Raw genomic sequence first — 21,979 nt, 5'->3', positions numbered from 1 at the left:
ATAATTGCAAACAGAAGAAATAAAAAAATGTTAAAATTTATTAATTAAATTAAGAGCAAGAGTACTCAGGTAAAACAAATTATGAAAAACAATTCATGTGTGTATTCTATACTAGGCATAATGCCACTGCGCATCATATACTTTAATTATTCGTATGCATGTTTGACTTCAGGTTTATGGTGGTGTGTGTCCCAAGACAATTATTCTTCTTTTAATGTGGCCTAGAGAAGCTGAACCAATTCAAACCATTGCACATCACTGTCTTAATCCTTTTAAAATAGATAGATAAATAAATAACGTGTTATTGGTTCTAAGATAATTTTAGTGATGCTTACACATTATTTCAGCCCAGAAGTTCAGAGATAATATGATATGGGATCCATTAGGGTCCCACATCAATTTGATCCTGATGAACTTTACCTCCTCTAAATGTTTTGTGTCAAGGTCATTTCTATGTCTCTATACAGCTAGTGATTTATTTTCTCAGACGCATGCAAACTACCATAATTGTCAACTGTTTTGTAGCATTAGCAATCAAAGAGCAGACTGATTGTCAAACCAATTCATTTGAAGGCTGGTGGAGAAAGGTGAGGAGGTGGATATTTCATGTCAACATTTTGCTATGCCCTTTGTATGCTTGGCTGGCACTCTGTCCCTTTTGGTGACAATCACAGTACAGATGAATTGGCAGCAAATGGCCTGCTTTCTGACTTACATCTGCAGAAAGTCAACCTTAGTGATAGTTTCTAGCTCACCTCCTTTCATGTCTCTCAAGTGAGAGCCCAGCCTTGCCTTTAAGCAGAGCACACTGGCTGCTCAAGTGAACAAATGCAGAAGATGTCAGCAAAGACAGCTGAAGGACAGAACTGCATGCAACTCAAGCAGTCCCTGAGTTACAAACATTCAATTTATAAATGACTTCTAGTTAAGAACAGGGGTGAGATAACAGGAAGTGAGGGAAATTTACCCTCCAGAAGGGAAATCATTCCTGAAAGATTTATCATGGGGGGAAAAGTGTCTCTACTTAAGTTTTCTCACCAATTCTTGTTTCCACAACAAGCAATTTTTTCAAAATCCATTCCTCACAGGGACAGAAAATGTGATGAAATCTTCTGAATCAGGGCCCAGACTACAAAACAAAACTACGGGGTATTAAGCCTTCCCTATGCTATCCAAATAAATCTACCTGTTCTGACTTACCTACAAATTCTACTTAAGAACAAACCTACAGAACCTACATACTGCCTGTATATAGATTGTATCTCTTAAGGTAGACTACTGTACTCAAATGTGATGGGGGAAGATTTTGCCAATTTTGAACAGTGTTGTGGTAGGGCTCTAGTAACTATAAAGCAAGTCAGGAGAGCAAGCTCCATGTGCTGATAGATGGTCACTTGCTTTATTTGCTTTAAAACCCCAACACATTTGAGCCACTATCAGAGTTGGCCTTTCTCAGGGGTCACACTAAAAAATGAAATCATAATTTCATTTACTACATTAATACAGAAAATACAGAATTACTTAAATTATATAAAAATAAATGAAATACATTATGCAATACAACACAGTGCATATAGATATCTTTACATAGGAATTTCTGGAGCTGTACAATGCAGTCAGCATCTCACATTTGCAGGGGTAAAGTACACAGCACTCCCACAAAAGTGGGGGGGGGGAGCACAAAGAAAACAACTGGGTTTTTTATCTGAGAGAGCAGTTCTCTAGGAGTCTCTAGGTCCTCCAGCATAGTTATGGACCTAGAGATTCCTAGACAGAACATTTTAATCAAACCGACAAAAGCTGAACCCAAAAAAGGGGAGAGCCACTTTTGTACACTCTACAAAGAAATGGATCATTCAGCAAAGAGAACCAGAGACTATCACCTTTGGATATTTATTCATGAACTCAGGTAGTCAGGTGAGAGAAAGAAAAAGCAATGGTTTCTCTATAGCTGCTGACATCTGCTGTAGTTGTTGACATTCTGAGAAAAGGTTAAATTTATTTTTTTCACACACACAAGCATATGTATGTATAGTATGTGTGTGTATATATATATATGCACACATACACACACACAGGAACATATGTATACGTAGGAGTTTGTATTTATATATGTATGTATCTTTCCTTTCTAATCTCTTATTTTGTTGATACTACCAAAGTAAACCAGCAAGTCTATGAAGACTTGTGCTTTGCATCATATGAAATATTTTTTAACTTAAATTAATTTTTGGACAATAGTACTCTAGTTTGTATTTCCCTTGCTAGAACTGCTGATGTCTCCATGTTTGACCTCTTTACTTGTGTGTAGGAGGGCTTCTGGCAAATCTCCTGCTCAGCCAGTTCATTTGTTAATACACAGAGAATTAGGGCACCGGATCAGAGGATCACGTAGGAGTGAGTGGGGAGAGCACGTCAGGCCAGAAGAGAGTTGCAAGGTGACGCTAAGGGAACTGGTAGATTACACCATGTAACATGATTTTTGTCCCTGAGTTATAAATGTCATTCCCTAATTGGTTCTATCATAAAAAACAAGAAGTTTATTAAACTGCAAAATCTTTGTTTTTGTGGGACATTTTGCCACACATTTTGCTATAGTTTTTCAGTGAATATTTGATAAGTCTCAACCAATTCAATATAGTTTGTGGCAGCCACAAAAATGAAGTTTCTGGAAGTTTCTAAGTAAATACTGCACAATTAAACAGGAAAAGAAACTTTCAAACCAGGAACAGATTTTTTTTCAAATGTTCTTACATAGAGTTATTTGAAAAGAGGTCGAATCAAACAGAAGTGGATGAGACAAAGATATCTTCATGTTCTATTGAACTAATAATTCACCAGGGATTCACAAATATTTCTGAAGCACATCATTTCATTTTATTTTTGTGAATTTAGAATGACTGCATTCTTTGTTACACATGGAGCAACAGTTCAATATTGGCTTTTAACTCTTTTTCTTCAGGTGCCTTAGATCTATTACAGAAAAGTCTCCCACCCTCCAATGCCTTTGTAACTCTCTCTGTTTCTCCCATAGATATTCACCTCCATTTCTCCTCCATTTGCTTTTGTTTTTAAATCTGCACTCCATATTTTCCCTTTCTTGGAGCATTCCTTTTGGTGTTGCATCATCAAGAGTTTCCTTATTGCTGTTGATGTGCTTGCTGTTGTTGTTGTGTGTCTTCCTTTCATTTTTAAAATTAAGAAAGAACCCGCCAATTATTTATGCTGTTGCTAGTTTAACACATTAAATGATGACACTGGAACACTAATCCCATTACAACTACGCACACAAACACAGAGCGAGTAATAACATTAATGACTTATAATTGTCCCTTTCACATTTTAAATGCCATTCATTCTCATAGAACATGCATATTTGTTGCATACTGCACATTCTGCTTTCCAAATGATGGGGAAATCCAGGAGTCCTTGGTTCAGGTTTATAATGAAAAAGCTGAGATTGGAAATGATGTTCAACCCTTCTATCCATATATACCGAGGATATTTTATGAAAAACGGTTGAAGAAGAGTGATCCAAGGGTTGAAATGGGTTGCACTGAACTTCCATTGGAGCTTGGGGTGCTATCTGTCTCTGCATACTCATATCCTCATTTCCCCCCCAAAAATGACACAAAGTATTCCCCCATGCCTGAGCAATTGTCATATTTTTGCTCTTTTGGGATGGGGGTAAGGAATGCTAAAGGCCTGAAAAATAGCCTTGGGTTGTACCTTTGAGAGTTTCACAGCAGTGTTAGGAAGATGGATGAGGGCAACTTATTTGTCCAATATCTTCACTCTGGCTACACTTGTTGTAGCTTTTTCTACTCCTTCTACCACTTCCAACATCATAATTATAAACAAATAATTACCATGCAATTGTGAACAAATTGTATCAATTGTGTCTTCTAGCAAAGTTACATAATGTCCCCATTAGAGCTACAGTATGCCAACTTTTCAAAAGATCAGTAAAAAGGGGTAGAGGAACTGAGAAGGGGACTGCTGAGATTTCACCTTATTTATGGCAACTGATTTACACTTCTCTCTCTTATCCCTGAGTCATACATCTGAGTTATCTCTGACTCCTATAATGCACACTCTAAAAAGAAATAAAATCATTTTCAGACCTAAACACTACACAGAGGAATAATGCTTTGGTACATAGCACAGTCCTAGTCCTCTGCAGAGTGGGCAAGGGTCATGGTCTATTTTGAAAGATAAGAGATCATCTCCACATCATAAATACACTTGAGGTAAGGCAAGGTATCCACTTTTGCCTTTAAAAAGGCCCATGTTCAAGCACTGCTTGAGCATCTGAAGAAACAAAAATTCTCTGGGTGAGATTGGGATGTTGGGGATTTTGATAAAGGATTTCCCCCAATCTATTCTTTAAAGTTTATATGCTCTCAGACACCCATGTCTTGAAGTAATTTGTTTTCTATGGTTAGAATGACTCTTTCCCAATCTAAGTTCAAAATTAAATGCTGGAGGGCTTTGAGAGAGCAGGGGAGGAGAGAAGAAAGGCATTTTGCGCAAACTGACATGTGTTTGCCCAACATTTTATTGGAGCTTCACGCACCTAGAAACTGTGTAGTTTGTTTTGCGGTTGCTTTTTAAAATTGAAAGAGTAAGCCCCAATTCATACCTAATAGTAGTCCCCGTATCATTATTAGGAACTGACCCAAACTGATTCCCTTGGAATTACTGTATATACTCATATATAAGTTGAATTCATGTATACATTGAGAACAGGTGTGGGGGGCAAAATTATGGATTTTGATACAATTTGTGGATAAGTCAAGGGCCATTCCATGAAGCACCAATGAGGAAAGCACCAATGACCTCAGAGAGCCCTGACTATTTCCATAATTTCTCCACCCAGGTGTTCAACCAGACCAGAAGTGGCACCATGGCAGGTAGAGTGGAGTGATTCAGTGCTTCTTCTATTTCAGCCAGGATGGATTAAGCTCTTGCCTTTTGCCAGTCTATACTGAGAAGGGATGGTTTCTTTTTTTATAAGAGTTAAGGTATAGTATTCACACTGAGTAAGTGAGTCAATTGACACAGGCTTTTTGTGCTGCTATAATTTCTAGACTTATTCATGAGTATATAGGGTATTTCTGATTTTTGTCTACAAAATTGCCAGACCAGTATGTTTATCTTTTAGGTTTTGTTTCTTTGGAAATATTACAAGGATAGGTAGATAGAAGAAGGGAGTGTACAGTACTGAGTGATGGATAGGTCTCCAAATCTGAGATTATGTTTCACCAGGTGCTTCTCAACTGTTGTGCTTTGGCTGTACTTGATAAAGTTCAGGAACTTGGTTGAACATAGGGCCCTTCCACACAGCCCTATATCCCAGGATATCAAGGCATAAAACCCCACATTATCTGAGTGTGGACTCAGATAACCCAGTTCAAAGCAGATATTGTGGGATTGGTATTATGGTATATAGGGCTGTGTGGAAGGACCCTTAGAGGAGACTAAAAATCCAATGTATAATAATAAATATTATTAATTATTACTTGTTAAAACTGATGTGGTTGTGTGGAGCTGTAGACAGAGTATGACAGACAGGATGGCAAGTACAGATTGAATGAGATGAGACAAGGATGAGACTGTGACTATTCTTCCAATGCCACCAGGCACCACTGTTTAAAAGGGCTTCAGCTGCTGCTTTTCAAACACTATTCCTCCCTAGGCACTGCATCTGGTATTATGCAGCATTGCAGTTTTCTTGCCTGAGGATACATGTGCAATTTTCATATTGACCCCACACACCGCTACCAAAAGAGTGTATATAATTTGCCCAGGATCACCCAGTGTGCTTCCATGACTGAGTGTGGAAGCCTAATTTCTCCCAGTCCAATACTCATGCAATTACACCTTACTGACTACTTGCCAGGGACTAGTCCTATATTTGTGTCCATTGGATTCAACTACTTCTTTCTTTCCTGGAAATTTGCCATGAACCAGCAGCCAGTCAATCAAGGACTGGCATCAACCCAAGGACGATCACTCTGTGCAGTACTGCATTAGACCACATAGCAATTTCAATCAGAAATATAGGGTTGGGGGTCTGCTGCTGGAAGTGCTGATTTGTGACTTAGAAATAGTAAAAGGCAAAAATCAGAATAGGTCTTATTAACTTTTTTAAGTTTTTTGCCTTTTATTGATACTATGCAGAACTTTAATAAGTCATTTGGGAGTTGTTTTGTTTCTGAGTTTGTAATCAAAGCAAGAAACAGTAAGGTCATTTCCTAGAGATTAGATGGCAATAGAAGTCTGGGACTTGGTGAGTCTCTGCTCCAAATAGTCTTTATTTAGGGGAAACACAAGTAGGCTTAACAGATGGACTTGTGTTGGGCCTTGTTTGCACTTCAGCCAGCTCTTTAAAACTCCAAGAACATGTGGTTTGAAGATAAGAAAATGTATATGTATGTGTTTTACTTTGGTTCTTTGGAGCATTAATTAAATAAGAAATATGAGTTGGGAGTAAATAGCTACAAAGGATAGAAGCAAATTTCAAAAAATGGCAAACCAAGCATGAAATAATTTGCTTGTACCTAGAGAAAAGTTTGATATAGCATATTAGTATGATGCACAGTATCTAGAAGATAGGCATTGTTTACAGTGAAAATGATCTTTATTGCCATTGTTGCAAGCAGCATCTTCAGTTCCTCACAAACATGTGGCCTGCTATCTTTTGGTCCCTGGTAACTTTGCCATCATCATCACAAGCTATGATTTCCATGGTACATCTTTTGGTGTTGGGATTCTTCAGAGGAGAATGATTTGACACAGTGTTACTGCCATCAAGGAGCTGTTCCAAAGTCTCCAGAGGGTAGGCAAGATGTCACTGGCACAGAGACGCCTTTTCAGTTGGTAACCGTTAAACATCCCTTGAGTGAGATTTGCTCTTCCCTGTTGGCTGATGCAAGGCTTGGCACAGAGAGGTGCAACGACTGGCATGAAACTCATTAGCAGCCTCTTAGAAAGGGCTCATTGATCCACACCCTTATTTTGAGGTTAAATGAGTCACAAAAACCCAACACTGTCAAATCCATTTGCATTTCTTTCCCCCTCTTTCAGAGCTTGGAAAGTTATTTTTTAAGATAATTACTTACTCTTACCATTCCAAGCCTCCTTTTCTACTGGTAGTTAATTTGTGCTATACTTAAGAATTTGAAAGCAACATTTTACTTTTTTTTCTATTTGAAAGTAAGAAAGCAGTTACTCTTGGTTATCTATAAAAGTTGGTACAGACTTATTTTCAGTTGGTAACCACAAAACATCTCTTGAGTGAGATTTGTTCGTCCCCTGTTAGCTGATGCTGACAGGAGCCCCCGGTGGTGCTGGCAGGACTGCTGACCGACAAGTCAGGAGTTCGAGTTTGGGGAGAGCGGGTTGAGCTCCCTCTGTCAGCTCTAGCTTCCCATGCGGGGACATGAGAGAAGCCTCCCACAAGGATGGCAAAACATCAAACATCTGGGTGTTCCTTGGGCAACATCCTTGCAGACAGCCAATTAGCTCACTCCAGAAGTGACTTGTAGTTTATCAAGTCACTCCTAATATAAAAAATAAAAAGCTGATGCTGATTTTGGAATACCTATTTTTACATATCTGTACACAATGCGGTATCTTGGAGATGAGACCTGTCAAATTCAGTTATGTTTCATATAAAACTTATATGCATAGCCTGGAGGTAATTTTAAATTATGAAACAAAGTAGTACACTGAACCATTACAAAACAAAAGCGTGACTATCTCAGCCACTCATGTGGATGATTTCAAATTTTGGAGCATTTCAGATTTCAGAATTCTGGAAAAAGGAAGCTCAGCCTGGACCAGTGAATGACTTGTGGTTCAAAACTCTCCTAAATAGTAAGACTATCCTCTATCCTGTAACTTGGATTTCGTGTTAACCCTAGTTATGATACACTGGTAATAAGCTTATTTATACCCAAATTTAGTTTCTAGCTGCTGTCACAGGTAGCAATTGCTTCAGGATAAACACAGCAAAGTAAAAATGTGCATATGAGCTGAAAGGCTGTTTCCCATAGGATATATTCTTGGCTGATTGGCCCATGTAGAGCACACTAAAAATGTCAACAATAGAAGATGGGAAGAGTGAATAGATCATCAGGGCTAACATACAGTCACATCAAGAGTTTATGTGTCTGTAGCCTACCTTTCCTTCAGTCAACATTCCTGGCTTGTCTCCCCTGCTTTCTCCTTACAACAGCCTAGTGAGGCCAATTAGGCTAACAGTGAGTACGTTAATCATTGAGTGGCTTTTATGACTTGATTAGCACTTGAACGTGGATGCCTCAAATCCAGTCTAGCGTTCTAAACAGTGGATCTCATGTTTGGTGGAGACTCTTGGAGCTCTGTTCCTAAGAACTTAATGCTGATGGTTTGGTGTCAGTTACAAAGATAAGAATACATTTCAACTGCCCAAATTTATGTGTATGGGCATACATATAATTTGTATGCCCAATTACTTTCTCAGGAGAAGGCAAAGGCAACCCCTGCTCTGCCAAATCTTGCCAAGAAACCCCTGTGATAAGTTTGTATTAGGGCTACCATAAGTCAGAAATGACTTAAAGGCTGACATCAGCCACATATATATAGTCTGTTACTATAGGAATTACAGTTACTACAGGAGTCATCCAATCTCATGTGATTACTCAAGGGATTAGCAATAGCTCTACCCAAACAGGTGGAACAAAACAAGCTCCTAAGCTTTTGACTGGTCACTGTGACTTGCTGTCTGGTCACTGTAAAGTGGGATGAGTGTGCAGGACACAAGCTGTATTGCTGCCAAGGAAAGCAGATGTACACACAGTATTTTATTGGCTTTGTGTTCGTAGCTGTTTTGTACTGATTGCTTCCTATTCTTTCATAACTAGCATTTGAGGCAATACAGGAATGGGTGTGTGGGGTGTGGGTGGGTAAGAGGGAGGGAGACATGGGTGGTACTATTTCCTGTGGTTTCTCACTTGACCTGGCAACCTGTGATTCCATCTTTCATTCAGGAAATCCAGTTCCCTAGGGCCTGCGACTGCAATGAAAAACCTCAAAAATTCTGGCAATTTTTCAGAAGCACAAAGAGCAATACAGAAACAATTTCTTAGCTTAGCACATAGGGCTAGTTTTTTGTCTTGATACTGCTGGCAAGTTTATAGGAAGCTGAGACACAGAAGGGGTAACATAGGTTACTTCATAACTTTTTTGGATGGGCCGGGGTGGGAACCGAAATCTATATATTATATTCTTATTACCACTGCAGAGAGCCAGCATGGCATAGTAGTTTGAGCACTGATATGACTTGGCCATGAAAACCTACTGGGTGGTCTTAGGCAAGTAACATTCCCCAAAACTAAGAGGAAGGCAAAAGAAACCCCACTTGAAACAAGCCTTGCCAAGAAAACCCCAGGACAGTTTTGCTTTAGGGTCACCATAAGTCAGAAACAACTTAAAAGCACACAAAAAACCAAGTTGAAAATATGATAAAAATAATTCAGAATATGTGTTTACATATACATATTCCTTAGCATACCATTTGGATCACTTTAGTGCAAATACTAATTGACTGGCTGATTGATTATGATGTGATCAAAGATGGATAATATAGCCAAGATGAATAAACAATGGCATTCTTCCTTCACTTCTCAGGATGGGAATGGTTATGCACTTGTTACTTTGCCAGGGTTTTGTTGCTTTTTTGGTTTATTTGTTTCTTTAAAACTGGTTCAGCTGGTGGAGATTACGTGAAAGTCAGCTGATATTCTGTGGGAGCCAAGAAATCCCCTGCTTGTTCTTTTTTTAGGCAGAAAAACCCACATAAATCCTCCTCTACGTAGACTAAAAAACAGCATATTAGAATCCAACTAAGCTTTCTCAAAGTAATTTTGAAACCATCCCAAAGTAGCTGTAAAGGCAACAGGCCAAAAGCAACGGGCCACATCCAAAATGGCTATGGAAAACAGTGTCCAAAATGCAAGTGTCTGCCGTTGCTTTCCATCAAATCCTGCTTATATTGGACAGCAGGGCTGCATCCGGCAGAAGTCAAAGCACACCAATTTCAGCCTTAGTCCTTGCAGCCAGTTTATCTGGCCTTTCTCCAACATTCAGTTCTGAGCCAGTTCTTTTCTTCTTCTTCCCTCATAGATGTCTGGATTAGTTGGTATTAAAACCCAAGTCCCTGATTTGTATACCGACAAACAGAGCTTAGAAAAGTTACTTTTGTGAAATTTACATTTCAAAATCACATCATCTGTATGTATGGTAGTCATACTGGATGGGGAATTCTGAGGGTTGCAGTCTGAAAAGCTAACTTTTTTCACCCTCCAGTGAAGACAGCTCAACTTAGGCCCATCCATTATTTTCTGCTAAATTAGTCTAATAAAAATCTCCAGATAATCTTTATTTCTTTGCCTGAGCAATCATTTCTGGCAGCACACAGAGATGGAGCCCTGAGAAGTCAGGTAGATATGCTTACCCATAGAAGGAGCTGAGGACAAGAGGGAAATGTTGTGGGATGGCAGCCTAAGATCCACAACAGTAAGGGGATAAAGCAGAGCACTTCCCCATGGTTTTCTCCACTGTCCCCCAGTTACTGGACCTCCGTGAGATGAGGTCCTGTGTTGGTGATCACCCATCTGAACAAAAATAATGCTTTTAGGTGCATGTAGAAACATCCTTTGTATACTATTCACATCTACTGAGAAATCAGTTAGATTGTGATCTAAACTCTTTGTGATTGAGGTTTTGAAAACAGTTGAGTTGAATATTCAGGGTTGAAGATTCAAAACTTTAGTTTTTCAAACATCTACCCAGAGATGTGAAAAGTTGCTCTTTGGACTAAAACAGAGCCAGGAAATTCTGAAAGCTGTAATATTAAAAATAACCTTTCCAAGATGCGCTTAGTTATGGTATGCCACTCTACAGCCTTGTGGCTTTGTTGCCATGAACATTTCAAGAATATAAACATTTGCAATCATTTGAGCATGTTGTGTGGATTTTTAGTTCCTTTGCCCTGGGCCTTTTCTTCAATAGAATCTAGCTCAAGCCAAGTGTTTATTTCTATGAAAACCATTAAGCCACATTTCTCCTTTCTATTGTGCATTTGCTTTAGTAAGTGTAAACTCTGAAAGCATTTTTGCCTTGCTGGCGATCCAGATGCCATGTAGTTCAGAGGTGAACAACTTTCTATCCTTCCAGAAGTTGTTTGAATGCAGTTCTCATCATTCTTAACCAATGTCTGTGTGAGTTAGCAATGATGGAAGTTGCAGCCCAGCAACTTTCAAGCAGTCACAAATAAAAGGAGACATGTTATGTCATCATTGTTACCAAAGAACCAAATAGAATATAAGTGGAGTAAAAAACAAGGAGGCTCTATGAAATGCTGTATTTTGTGTTTTGGGTGTCCACAGAGTCCTAGCAGTTTGAGTGTTGTGTCTTCCTTCTTGTACTGCTAATGCTCTTTCTCATTCAAGCATAAATCTGGCAGATTCAACTCTGCCTCAGAGGTATTATCTAGGAGTGTTATCACTTGGCTGACTTCAACAGTAGATTTCAAGAATTGACTCTCGCCATCTATAAAAAGAAAAGTTGTTCTTATTCTGAGGAAAGTTCTCTTCCTGAGAAGATAGTTTGCCGCAGTGTTGATTCCCTTCCCCTCTACTACCATTCTTTGGGACCCAACCTCCCTCTTGAATGACTTGATGTTGCCTGTAATTTAAGTTGACCCAAGACATTTTGTTTCTGGAATCAAAGGGCAAAATGGCATCCTAGTTCCACATTCAGAAGCCATCCAAACTGGCAACTGAATATAACTTGAACATGGGGAGGAGGTACTGTCCTCCACCATACCAAGAGCAGACAAGTATCATTACTGATGCAGAGTGGACTTTGTGGCACACCTAATTCTGCCCACTAGCACAGCTTACTTCTGTTCCTCTTCTCACCATGCAGGTTTCTCCAGAAGTTGACTATAGAGTCATGCTGGAAGACCTAGAAATTCTATAGTATACAGGGTAATTTGCAGTTTTTCCACCTACATGCCCTACAACCCCAATCTCAATAAGTATTGTGGGCTGATTTTGTTAGGTAGCAATTTTGTTCTGTCAGAAGGTTGTAAACAATTAATTTATTTAGGAGCAGAAGCTGGCAGATTAGGTACATTAGCTAATTTGCTGTTTTCTGAAAACAAATTTGCTTTTTCTGTGGACTAAGATCCTAGTTGACATGTTTCTCCTTTTAGGCATGCGTTCAAAATTTTCTGATAAAAATGTATTCCTGGTGAATTTCTGTGTTCTCCGTGTCTTCCTTTGGCTATTGCTAGCATCATGATTACACGAATCCATTGTGATGATATATTGAAACTTAATCCAGTTTTGCACTGGTAACATAGACACTCTTGCTTTTCAATTAAGAGTGAATTAACGAAGGTTTATGTTCATTCATCTGGTAACAGGATTAAGCTAATATGAGATAAACCACACTTAAATCAGAAAGGCATTCCACAAGAAGCTTAACAGATTTAGCTAAATAGCTGGAAGAATGGGAGAAGATCTTTCTGGATATTTTAACAAGGGAAAACCTTATTCCCAGCCTTGGAAAATTTAATATTGTGATGTATAAGATCCTCCCCCAGAAACCCATAAATCCTCTGAGCTGTACTGAATGTTATGCCTGTAGAACTAGCTCATATATTTTACTACATACATTCACTCACATTTTAATCTCAGGGTTGAGTTAAACTTCCAGCATGTTATGCTTTATGTTGGAAAAGGCTTGTACAAGGAGGTGGCATTTTGTATCATTTTTTTCTTCAAATTTGAAACATAAGTGACAGCATAAAGCTATCTCTAGTGATTCCAGACAAAGTGACTATCACAGAGATATAGCACTTTGAAACCATTTTATCAGCCATGATTCTATTCTGTGGAATCCTGGCATTTGTGATTTGGTGAAGATTGTGTTTCAACTCAGCAAACAAAATCTCCAAATGTATGGCGAAAATAATGGACAAGGAAAATGCAAAGGCAGCCAAAGGAATTTGACTAGAATAGAAAGAGTGAATATAGGCACAGATGAAGGAAACAAGTAGAGGGAAAACCTTGATGCTGACTAACTCACAGACAATTTTTATCCTGAGTTTGCTTCAAATTGTTGTTTTGAAATATATCTTAGGAGTTTTACCTTTTTAAAAATACTTTTGGAGTACTAAAATACAGTCCTGTAATAAAAGAAAGGGTGACAGATGTAGCCTACCCAACCAGATGGATTTCTATGTAGAGAAAACAAAATCACAGTACAAGACAGGAAAAACTAAATCAGATTTCCGCAGTCTGGAAATACCATCTCCGAAGGCCTGCTTGCTACAAAGATATTCTGTATTTTTATACACAGGTTGTTCCTTGGTTTTTTTAGAAATCTAAATTAAGTTTATTTCTTCTTTGAGTCTTCCTGTTTGTATAACATCAAAATACACTTGCTGTATAAGTTGATGACAATGTTGAGTCTAAAAATATTGCCTCTAACAGCGTGGTTGGTGTGAAGGAGGTGACTGCCATTCTGAAAGAACAGAAGAAATATCCAACAATGTTTGAGTTTACAGAAAGGAAATCAGGAGAACTTGATCTCTATTTAATAATTGCTTTTCCTTGAGCTTCTGTGAGCCTTGGCAACACATTGATCTTAGCATTATCTGCCTCATACTATTTGAGTTTTTATAAAAGTTCAGTGAAAACCTCTGTTCTACCACAGAACAGAAAGGAGAGGAAATGAATTACACTGTTTTGTTTAGTTTTGAACCTTACTAGGTTACTGATTTTGTCCTCCTAGACAACAATTGATGCTTCCTTAACCATCTCCAATAAATCTTTAGGCTTCCTTTATAATCTGGTGCTTCAGTACAAGGCTAACAATTGTTTTAGAACAAAGTAGGTTTCTTGAGTGTTTCTGCTTATTTTCCCACTTGAATCAGTCAATGAGCTTTGGAAAAGGTGACCTTCCCCCTCTATATCTGAATGTTGATTTCAAAAATCAAAGCTTTGGAAGCTGTCCTTCTGGAACTTAGCATATTTATTCCTGTATAAGTCAACCTCATGCATAAGTCAAGGACAGATTTTAGGGCCAAAATTATGAATTTTGATGTGATCCATGAATAAGTTGGGGGTCATTCTGTGGAGAGGGGGAAGGCCAGCACCCCTGCCACTGACACTGTTTCCTGACCCAGTCAATTAAAGAGGCCTTTCATCATTCCATTCAAATAAGGGAATGGTTCATTTTCTGATAAATGTTAACATGCAGCATTATCTCTCTCTCATTCTCTCATTTTTATATATATATATATATATATATATATATATATATATATATACCATTCCCTTATCTGAACAGAGTGACAAAAGGCGAGAACGTAGTCCATAAATGTTAACATGCAGCATTATCTCTCTCTCATTCTCTCATTTATATATATATATATATATATATATATATATATATATATATACCATTCCCTTATCTGAACAGAGTGACAAAAGGCGAGAACGTAGTCCATTCCAGAAGAACTTCAAAGTAGAAACAACTCCCCTTCTCTCTCAACTGCTTCACTACTTCTGGCCTATTTTAATGTCTGCATGGAGAAAACAGTTCTTTGGGACTCCCCTACAAAGGAACTCTGAAAGAATAGAAAGCTTCTTTTAGGTTCCCCCAAGACACCACTTGACTTAGAGAAGTGTTTACATTGACCAATGGATATTTCAACCTAGGTTTTCAGCTTGATTTTTTGACCAGAATTTATAGTCTTAAACATGAGACTGAACCTTACATACACCTGTCAACTTAACTAGCTGAGGTTACATATCCACCTCACTATATTGCTATATTATAGTAATATACATATCACTATATTGCTATATGGCTATACTATAGTGATATACATATCACTACAGTATAGAAATATGCAGGCCAATGGCATATTTTTCTCTTAACAGAGAATCTACAGCTCATGGCAGAGCTCCCTCTTTTCATACAGATGGTATCAGGGTAAGTTCCTCATTGCTGCAGTTATTGATAAGAGTGTGTGCAGCAATTAAAGATCCTAATGAAAGAAACAAAGCATTGGCTTTATTTTAAAATAAGAACACTATTCAGGATGCTAATCTAATAACATAGAAGAAAATGAACTGGTTTATTTTCATGACAGTATGAAGAAGATTGTTATGACTAAAAACCTTTTAGATTTGTGGATGGAATGTGTAGGCTGATTATAGCGTAATGGTTAGAGTGCTGAACTGTGACTTGGAAAAATGCTCATTAGATCACACTGTCCAAACCTATCCATCTCATAGGTGTTTGTTTTGCTACCTGTTCAGAAGATTTCACCTCCCTGTCCCCAGGAGTTTGAAAAAAAAATGACTTGGTGTGTAAACAAGGTTCAAGCTTCAGTGGAGACACCTTTTCTACATGATAACTCTTTCAGGAGTGAATTTCTCTCTCTCATTTCCAGTTGTTTCATTCCTGCTTGTAACTATGAGTTGTTTGTAAGTTGGATGTTTGTAACTCAGGAACTGCTTGCAAAACAAAACAAAATAAACATATAAATAATTTTCATGACATATGTTTAAAAACTGAAAGAATGGCCTTTGTTTTGGTTGATGAACCCAAACTTAGAATCTTCAATAGAATTCATTGGTGTTCTACTATTAACATTTTTTTCTTCCTTTGCAGATGACAGAAGGGAGACACTGTCAAGTACAGCTTCTGGATGACAGAAAATTGGAGCTGCTGGTTCAGGTGAATCATATACATTTCTTCTAATCTCATAATGTTATTATAGTTATATCTTTTTGCAACCATCCATCCCTGTTCTTGGCTCAGAGAGGGCCACTCTTTAAACTTGGAGGACCATCAAAGAGGGCATTCACATTCAAAATCTGGTAGTATGGGCAGATGTTAGTCAGGCTGCCTCTGTAGTAGTTATTCCCAACTAGGGTTTGGAATTTATTCAAATGTTTATTTACCAAGATCACATTGATTATGTGGGTTTATTTTAGTGAGTACTAACAACTGAAATATGGTGCAGTTCTCAGCACATTATGTCAAGAATTACCCCAGAAAACTGGGGTTTATCCAAAGGACAGCAACCAAGAGGGTAAAGGCTTTAAAAATAAGTTGAAAGAGATTTTCTCACTTAGAGAAAAAAAATTTAAGGGGAGAAACAGTGCCTTCAAGTAGTTTTCAATTTATGGCAAGCCTAAGGCAATCCTATCATGGGTTGTTCAGAGGATGTTTGCCTTTGCTCTCCTTTGAGATGGAGAGAGTGTAGGTTTCCATGGTTGAGTGGGGATTTAAACCCTGGTCTCCAGAGTTGTAGTCTAAGGCTCAAACCTCTACACCACATTGGCTTTCAGAAAAATAAGATTTAGGAGAGACATATTGCGATGGTTTTATATCTGAAGGGCTGGTAACACAGAAAATGGAGCAGACTTCTCAATTACTCCAGTAAGGCTCAGAAGACTTATAAGCGGAGTGATCCTCACCTACATTTATTATTTATTTTGATGTTTAAGTATTTATAATTGTACTGTATCAGATTACTTCAGGGTGCCAAAACAGAGTCGATTTCTTTTAGATATAAGAGTAGGTATTTTGACAAAGTTTTTTCTCTGATGATCTTTTTCAAATAAATATTCTCCATAATATGGAGATAGACGAGCATTGTTGCCATCCATAGTACTTCATCACACTAAAGGATGAATCCACTTTAAATCCGGTTGCTGCCTCCTGCAGAATTCTGGGATTTGTAGTTTAGTGAGGCTGTTAAAGGCTCCTCTTTAAACTACAAACTCCAGAATTCTGCAGGAGGCAGCAACCAGATTTAAAGTGGATTCATTCTCGAGTGTGATGAGGTCCATAGTCTGGATTATGAGATAAAAGGGTAGAGTGGAATGTGTGGTTTTCTAGATGTTGAACTGCAGGCCCTAGTTCCACTAGCCTACATAGCCAAATGGTGGGTGAATCACGTGTATTATAACATTTGGAGTCCCACACACACCCCTCATCTCTTTTTACATCAAATATAAAAAAGCACTTTGTAAGCAAACTTGGCCTGCAGAAAAAGAAATGTCAATACAGCAGAAGGCTTTAACATGCAGATTGCCAGTTGCCTCGGTACACAGAAACGTCATATAACTCATGTTGTTCTTTTCAACAGCCTAAACTTCTGTCACGAGAATTGTTGGATTTGGTAGCTTCACATTTCAACCTTAAAGAAAAAGAATATTTTGGGATCACATTCATAGATGATACGTAAGTATGTCTATATATATGTTATTTTGTAACCCACTTTTTACTAAATAGACAAAGAACAATATTGGCTTCTCCAAAATTACTCTGTAACAGTTGGGTAGCAATGTAATTGTCTAATTGTTGTTAGGACAAGGTACCCAAGTAGTTCATTTGTTTGTTATACCTTCATGTTACTAGTGTCTACTTAATTTTCAAAGCTAGCAACTACTGGTGTTGGGTAGAGAAATGCCAACAATAATAGATCGATCTATAGTAACTGATCAATCATACCTCAGTCCTCAATCTGGAAACACCATAAATCAAGTCCAGTGCTTTAGCCAATTTTATAGAATTGAAGATATCTTGAAAATGTAGTGTTGTGTCCTTTTTTTGCAGTATGCACTTGCAGCCTCCAGAGGGCAGTCGAGCTCTAGTTTATTAAAACTTCGGTAGTTTTCCTACAATATGTCATGGAAATGTAGTCACGGCTAGCCCAGTAGTCCAGCAAATCGCAATAAAATCTAAAAGCCTTTTCTTCTTCAATATAATGTTTAACATCCTTGTCCAATGAATAAGCCAATGTAGCTTCAAAAAAACTGCAAGAGATATATTTGTGCATTTTGGTTGACAAATAAAGATATTGCTGTTTTGTAGATTTTTGGATTTTGTTGCGATATTTTTCTGTGGTGACAGTCAAAACACCAAGTTTACTACTTTCCTCTTATTTTAAATTTACAGGACAAAACTAGAACGTATGGCTAGGAATCATTGGTTTTATAAAGTCTGTTTAGACAATAAACTGATCTGTGGCTGATTATGCATTTGTTGGTGAAAACCAACTGCGAGGATTTTCTGCATCCAGGCAGTTGTCAGTTCTTCATAGATCACAATAAGGTGCAACAGTAAAGGGGCAAATAGTGGTTAATTAGAACAGCTTTCCCTAACCTGGTGTCTTCCAGAGATGTTGGAGTGATTCTATACAGAGGCTAGATGGCCATCTGTCAAGGGTGCTTTGAGTGCAATTTTCCGGTTTCTTGGCAGGGGGTTGGACTGGATGGCCCATGAGCTCTCTTCCAACTCTATGATTCTATGATTACATGACTGTAACTGCTATAATCCCTATTTTGATGGAGTTGATTAATGTTCTCATCCAACACCTTTGAGTCCTTAACTGCTTAGGGGATATATAGAAGTATGGGAAAGGTGCTTCTGAGGACACCAGTTTCTGCAGAGTCCAATTTGCCAGGCATGTAGGATTTCCTGTAGTTGTTGTTTACTGGTATTAAGTCAACTTTGACTTATGGCAACCTTACGAATGAGAGACCTCCAAGCCATTTATCCTCAATAGCCTGCTGGAGTCATGCAGACTCCGGACCATGGCTTCCTTGATTGAGTCTATCTGTCTGGAATGTGATCTTCCTCATTTTGTACTGCCTTCCACCTGATTGTGTTGTGAATTCCTTTCAGAATTATGGATAGACCACATCAGCTCTAGTTTCTGGTACAGAACATATGCTATCCAGTAGTTGCCATCTGCTTGTCCACAGAAAACCATTTTTAATAAGCCTCGGCACTATAAGGGTTTTGTGAGACCAGTCGCTCTCATTGCAACAATGCAGTAATGGTGAGGTTGTGGACCATCTTTTAGTTCTTACAGGTTAGGAACCACTGCTGGAGCTGGAGATCCTGCTTTGAGCCAGGGATTGGATTTTATCACACATACGGCCCTTTCCAACACTATTTTAATTTGATTCTGCTCTCCTCACTTTCAGTGGGAAAAGTTGCATGCCTTCAACATAGCATTTTAAATCATTCCATTATCATGATTATTTTAATAATTTGTGAGTTCTTTTGTTTATTAGAGGTTATTACATGCCATAATGGTAGGGCAAAAGCTGCTATTGAAATATTATAACTGAATAAACAAAGAAATCAATTAAACAATCCAAAGGGAATCAAATTGCGCAAGATAGACTAGAAAAATGCCTTTTTATCTATTGTCTGATTTGATTTAGTAATGCAATGGAAAAAAGACATATCGGTGAATTCTGGTTTATTTTGGAGAGGAGGGATTACTACACCATTGGAAAGGAGAGTGAATAATAAACTTCTTCCACTGAAGAATTAAGAATTGAGGGCTCAATTGTGTGACTGTGCTATTATATGCCATGTTCAGACCAATAAGATTGATTACTTTTAAGATCTGTGCCATGTGTGATCAATTAGCTGTTTTCATCTGCTCTGACAATGGCTGAGCCTGTTATGTTTATAGCACCTGATTACATCCATATCTCAGTGTACTAATTGGCCCTTAGTTCTGAAGGAAAGAATGACTGGAATTCCCCTACCTCTTTAAAAAAAAAACAACTGCCAGAATACTATGTCATTTTATTTATTCATTCATATATTTACTTACTCGATTAACATAACTTTACATATGCTTAACTAAGTAGCAGAGGCACTAAGAAGCACTCTCAGTGAATTCTGAAGGTGCATATTGGGACACATGAGTGTGCAATGCACATTTCCTGGCTCTGAAATAGATAACCAGCTTCATTACTTTGCACATTAATTTTTATTTTGCTTCGTTTTTAATTCTATTTTATACTTCCAGGGGTCAGAATATCTGGCTACAATTAGATCACAGAGTTTTGGATCATGATTTGCCCAAGAAACCCGGTCCAGCGGCTTTGTTTTTTGCAGTCAGGTAAGTAATAATCCTACATGCAAAATAACATTTAGCAGCGTGAAACTGCAAGCAAGGATTTGATGTTGAATTTCTGTTAATTAATTAGCTTTGAATAACCAAGTTCAGCTGATTCCCTTGTGTTGCTGGATATATATATGATAATGTGACATTTGTATTTGTGGCTGTGTCACAATTCCCTTATCATTTCCCAACACAACATGCTACATCATGTTCTAAATTCTTTATTTTTAAACCTTTAAAAGATGAGTCAGAATTCTAGATATAGCACAATCTTTCTGTACACGGTAAAAAGGCTGACTTCAAGGGAACTTTTTCTTTGAAGAACACCTTACTGGCCTGGAAATTATCCAAATTCCAAGGCTTCTTATTTTTAGCCACACACAATGATAAAAAAAGACTTTATTGCATGCAGGTGGTGAACTGGCATAGAAGAATGGATATTCATTGATGGTTGGCTGCTATCCCCCACCATTGTCAGGACAAAAGCCATCAATAGCTCCTGATTGTTCAATAGTCCCAGGACTTACATGATGCAATGAGATCTAGGCATGCTTATAACAGCAGGGGCAGGCTTCTCACTGCTGAGGCATCAGAGTTGCATGACACCAACAGCAGTGCATTGTAGAGACTGTGAAAATACCATGGGATAGTAGCTTCATGTAGAGCAGGGGTCCTCAAACTAAGGCCCGGGGGCTGGATGCGGCCCTCCATGGTCATTTACCCGGCCCTCGTTCAGGGTCAACCTAAGTATGAAACTACTTGAAAGCACACAATACCAAAAACAATCCTATCTCATCAGCCAAAAGCAGGCCCACACTTTCCATTGAAATACTAATAAGTTTATATTTGTTAAAATTATTCTTAATTTTAATTATTGTATTGTTTTTTTAAATTGTTTTTGCACTATAAATAAGTTATGTGCAGTGTGCATAGGAATTCATTCGTATTTTTTCCTAATTATAATCTGGCCCGCCAACAGTTTGAGGGACTGTGACCTGGCCCTCTGCTTAAAAAGTTTGTGGACCCCTTATGTAGAGAGATGGAAAGCAGTGGACTGGCAATGAATGTCACATGATATCCTGAGATAGGGACTATCACCAAAGGTGACAATATGATTTATACCAACTTGCCACCTCCTCCATGGAGAAAGGAATTTGGGGGGGGGGGTAGAAATTAAAATGCCACTTTTTATGGCCAGATTTACATTCATGAATTCTTCGTGACCACATTTTCCCTTATGAACCCACACAGTCCCTAAGATTTGCCAGGGAGGCCTTCCTCTCGCTTCCGCCACCGTCTCAAGCACAGTTGGTGAGGACGAGAGAGAGAGCCTTCTCAGTGGTGGACCCCCGGCTCTGGAACTTCTCCCCAGAGAGATAAGGCTACTCCCTACTCTGTATGCCTTTTGCAGGGACCTCAAAAACCTGAATGTTCTAGTGTGAATTTAATAGTTAGGTTCATGAATGCCCAGCCCTCATTAACCAATTATATTCAGCACTTTGCCCCCAGTCCTGGCCTCATAGTTTGCTTTTTGCACAAATCTGGGCCCGGCCCTCTCCAATTCTGATCATGTCTACTATACTTCTAGTTACTAGTTGTTGAGGTTTACTATTTATACATTTGAATGGGGTTTATACCCTGTTGTTTTTAATTGTCTAATTAGATTGTTATATATTATTGTATTTTCAACTGTGTTTTAGGTGTAAACTCTGTTATTTGCTCTGGGCTTGGTCCCATATGTAAGCCGCCCTGAGTCCCTTTGGGAAGAAGGTGGCAGGGTATAAAAATAAAGTTGTTATTATTATTATTATTATTATTATTATTATTATTTCATTTTTATTTGTTTCCCTTCTTCCTCGCAACTCAAGGCAGCATGCATGAAACTCAATCCCATCACCTTGCTATGAAATAGGTAATACACAGAGAAAGTATTCCCAGTTTGGTTTTTGCAACAGATCCATGATCACA

General features: G+C 38.3%; 1 protein-coding gene across 2 annotated transcripts in view; it reads left to right on the top strand.

Moving 5' to 3' along the window:
• Nucleotides 1-21,979, top strand: part of FRMD4B (FERM domain containing 4B) — a 260,670-nt gene that overhangs the window by 104,418 nt on the left and 134,273 nt on the right. For both annotated transcript variants that reach the window (XM_067463466.1, XM_060766383.2), the window contains 3 exons: nucleotides 15,742-15,807; nucleotides 17,228-17,322; nucleotides 19,916-20,008. In XM_067463466.1, coding sequence (XP_067319567.1) covers nucleotides 15,742-15,807; nucleotides 17,228-17,322; nucleotides 19,916-20,008 — 254 coding nt within the window. The remainder of the gene's footprint in view (nucleotides 1-15,741; nucleotides 15,808-17,227; nucleotides 17,323-19,915; nucleotides 20,009-21,979) is intronic.

This window comes from Anolis sagrei, chromosome 2 (assembly GCF_037176765.1).
Source record: "Anolis sagrei isolate rAnoSag1 chromosome 2, rAnoSag1.mat, whole genome shotgun sequence".
Classification (NCBI taxonomy): Eukaryota; Metazoa; Chordata; class Lepidosauria; order Squamata; family Dactyloidae; genus Anolis; species Anolis sagrei.
This window is presented reverse-complemented; position numbering and strand designations above follow the sequence as displayed.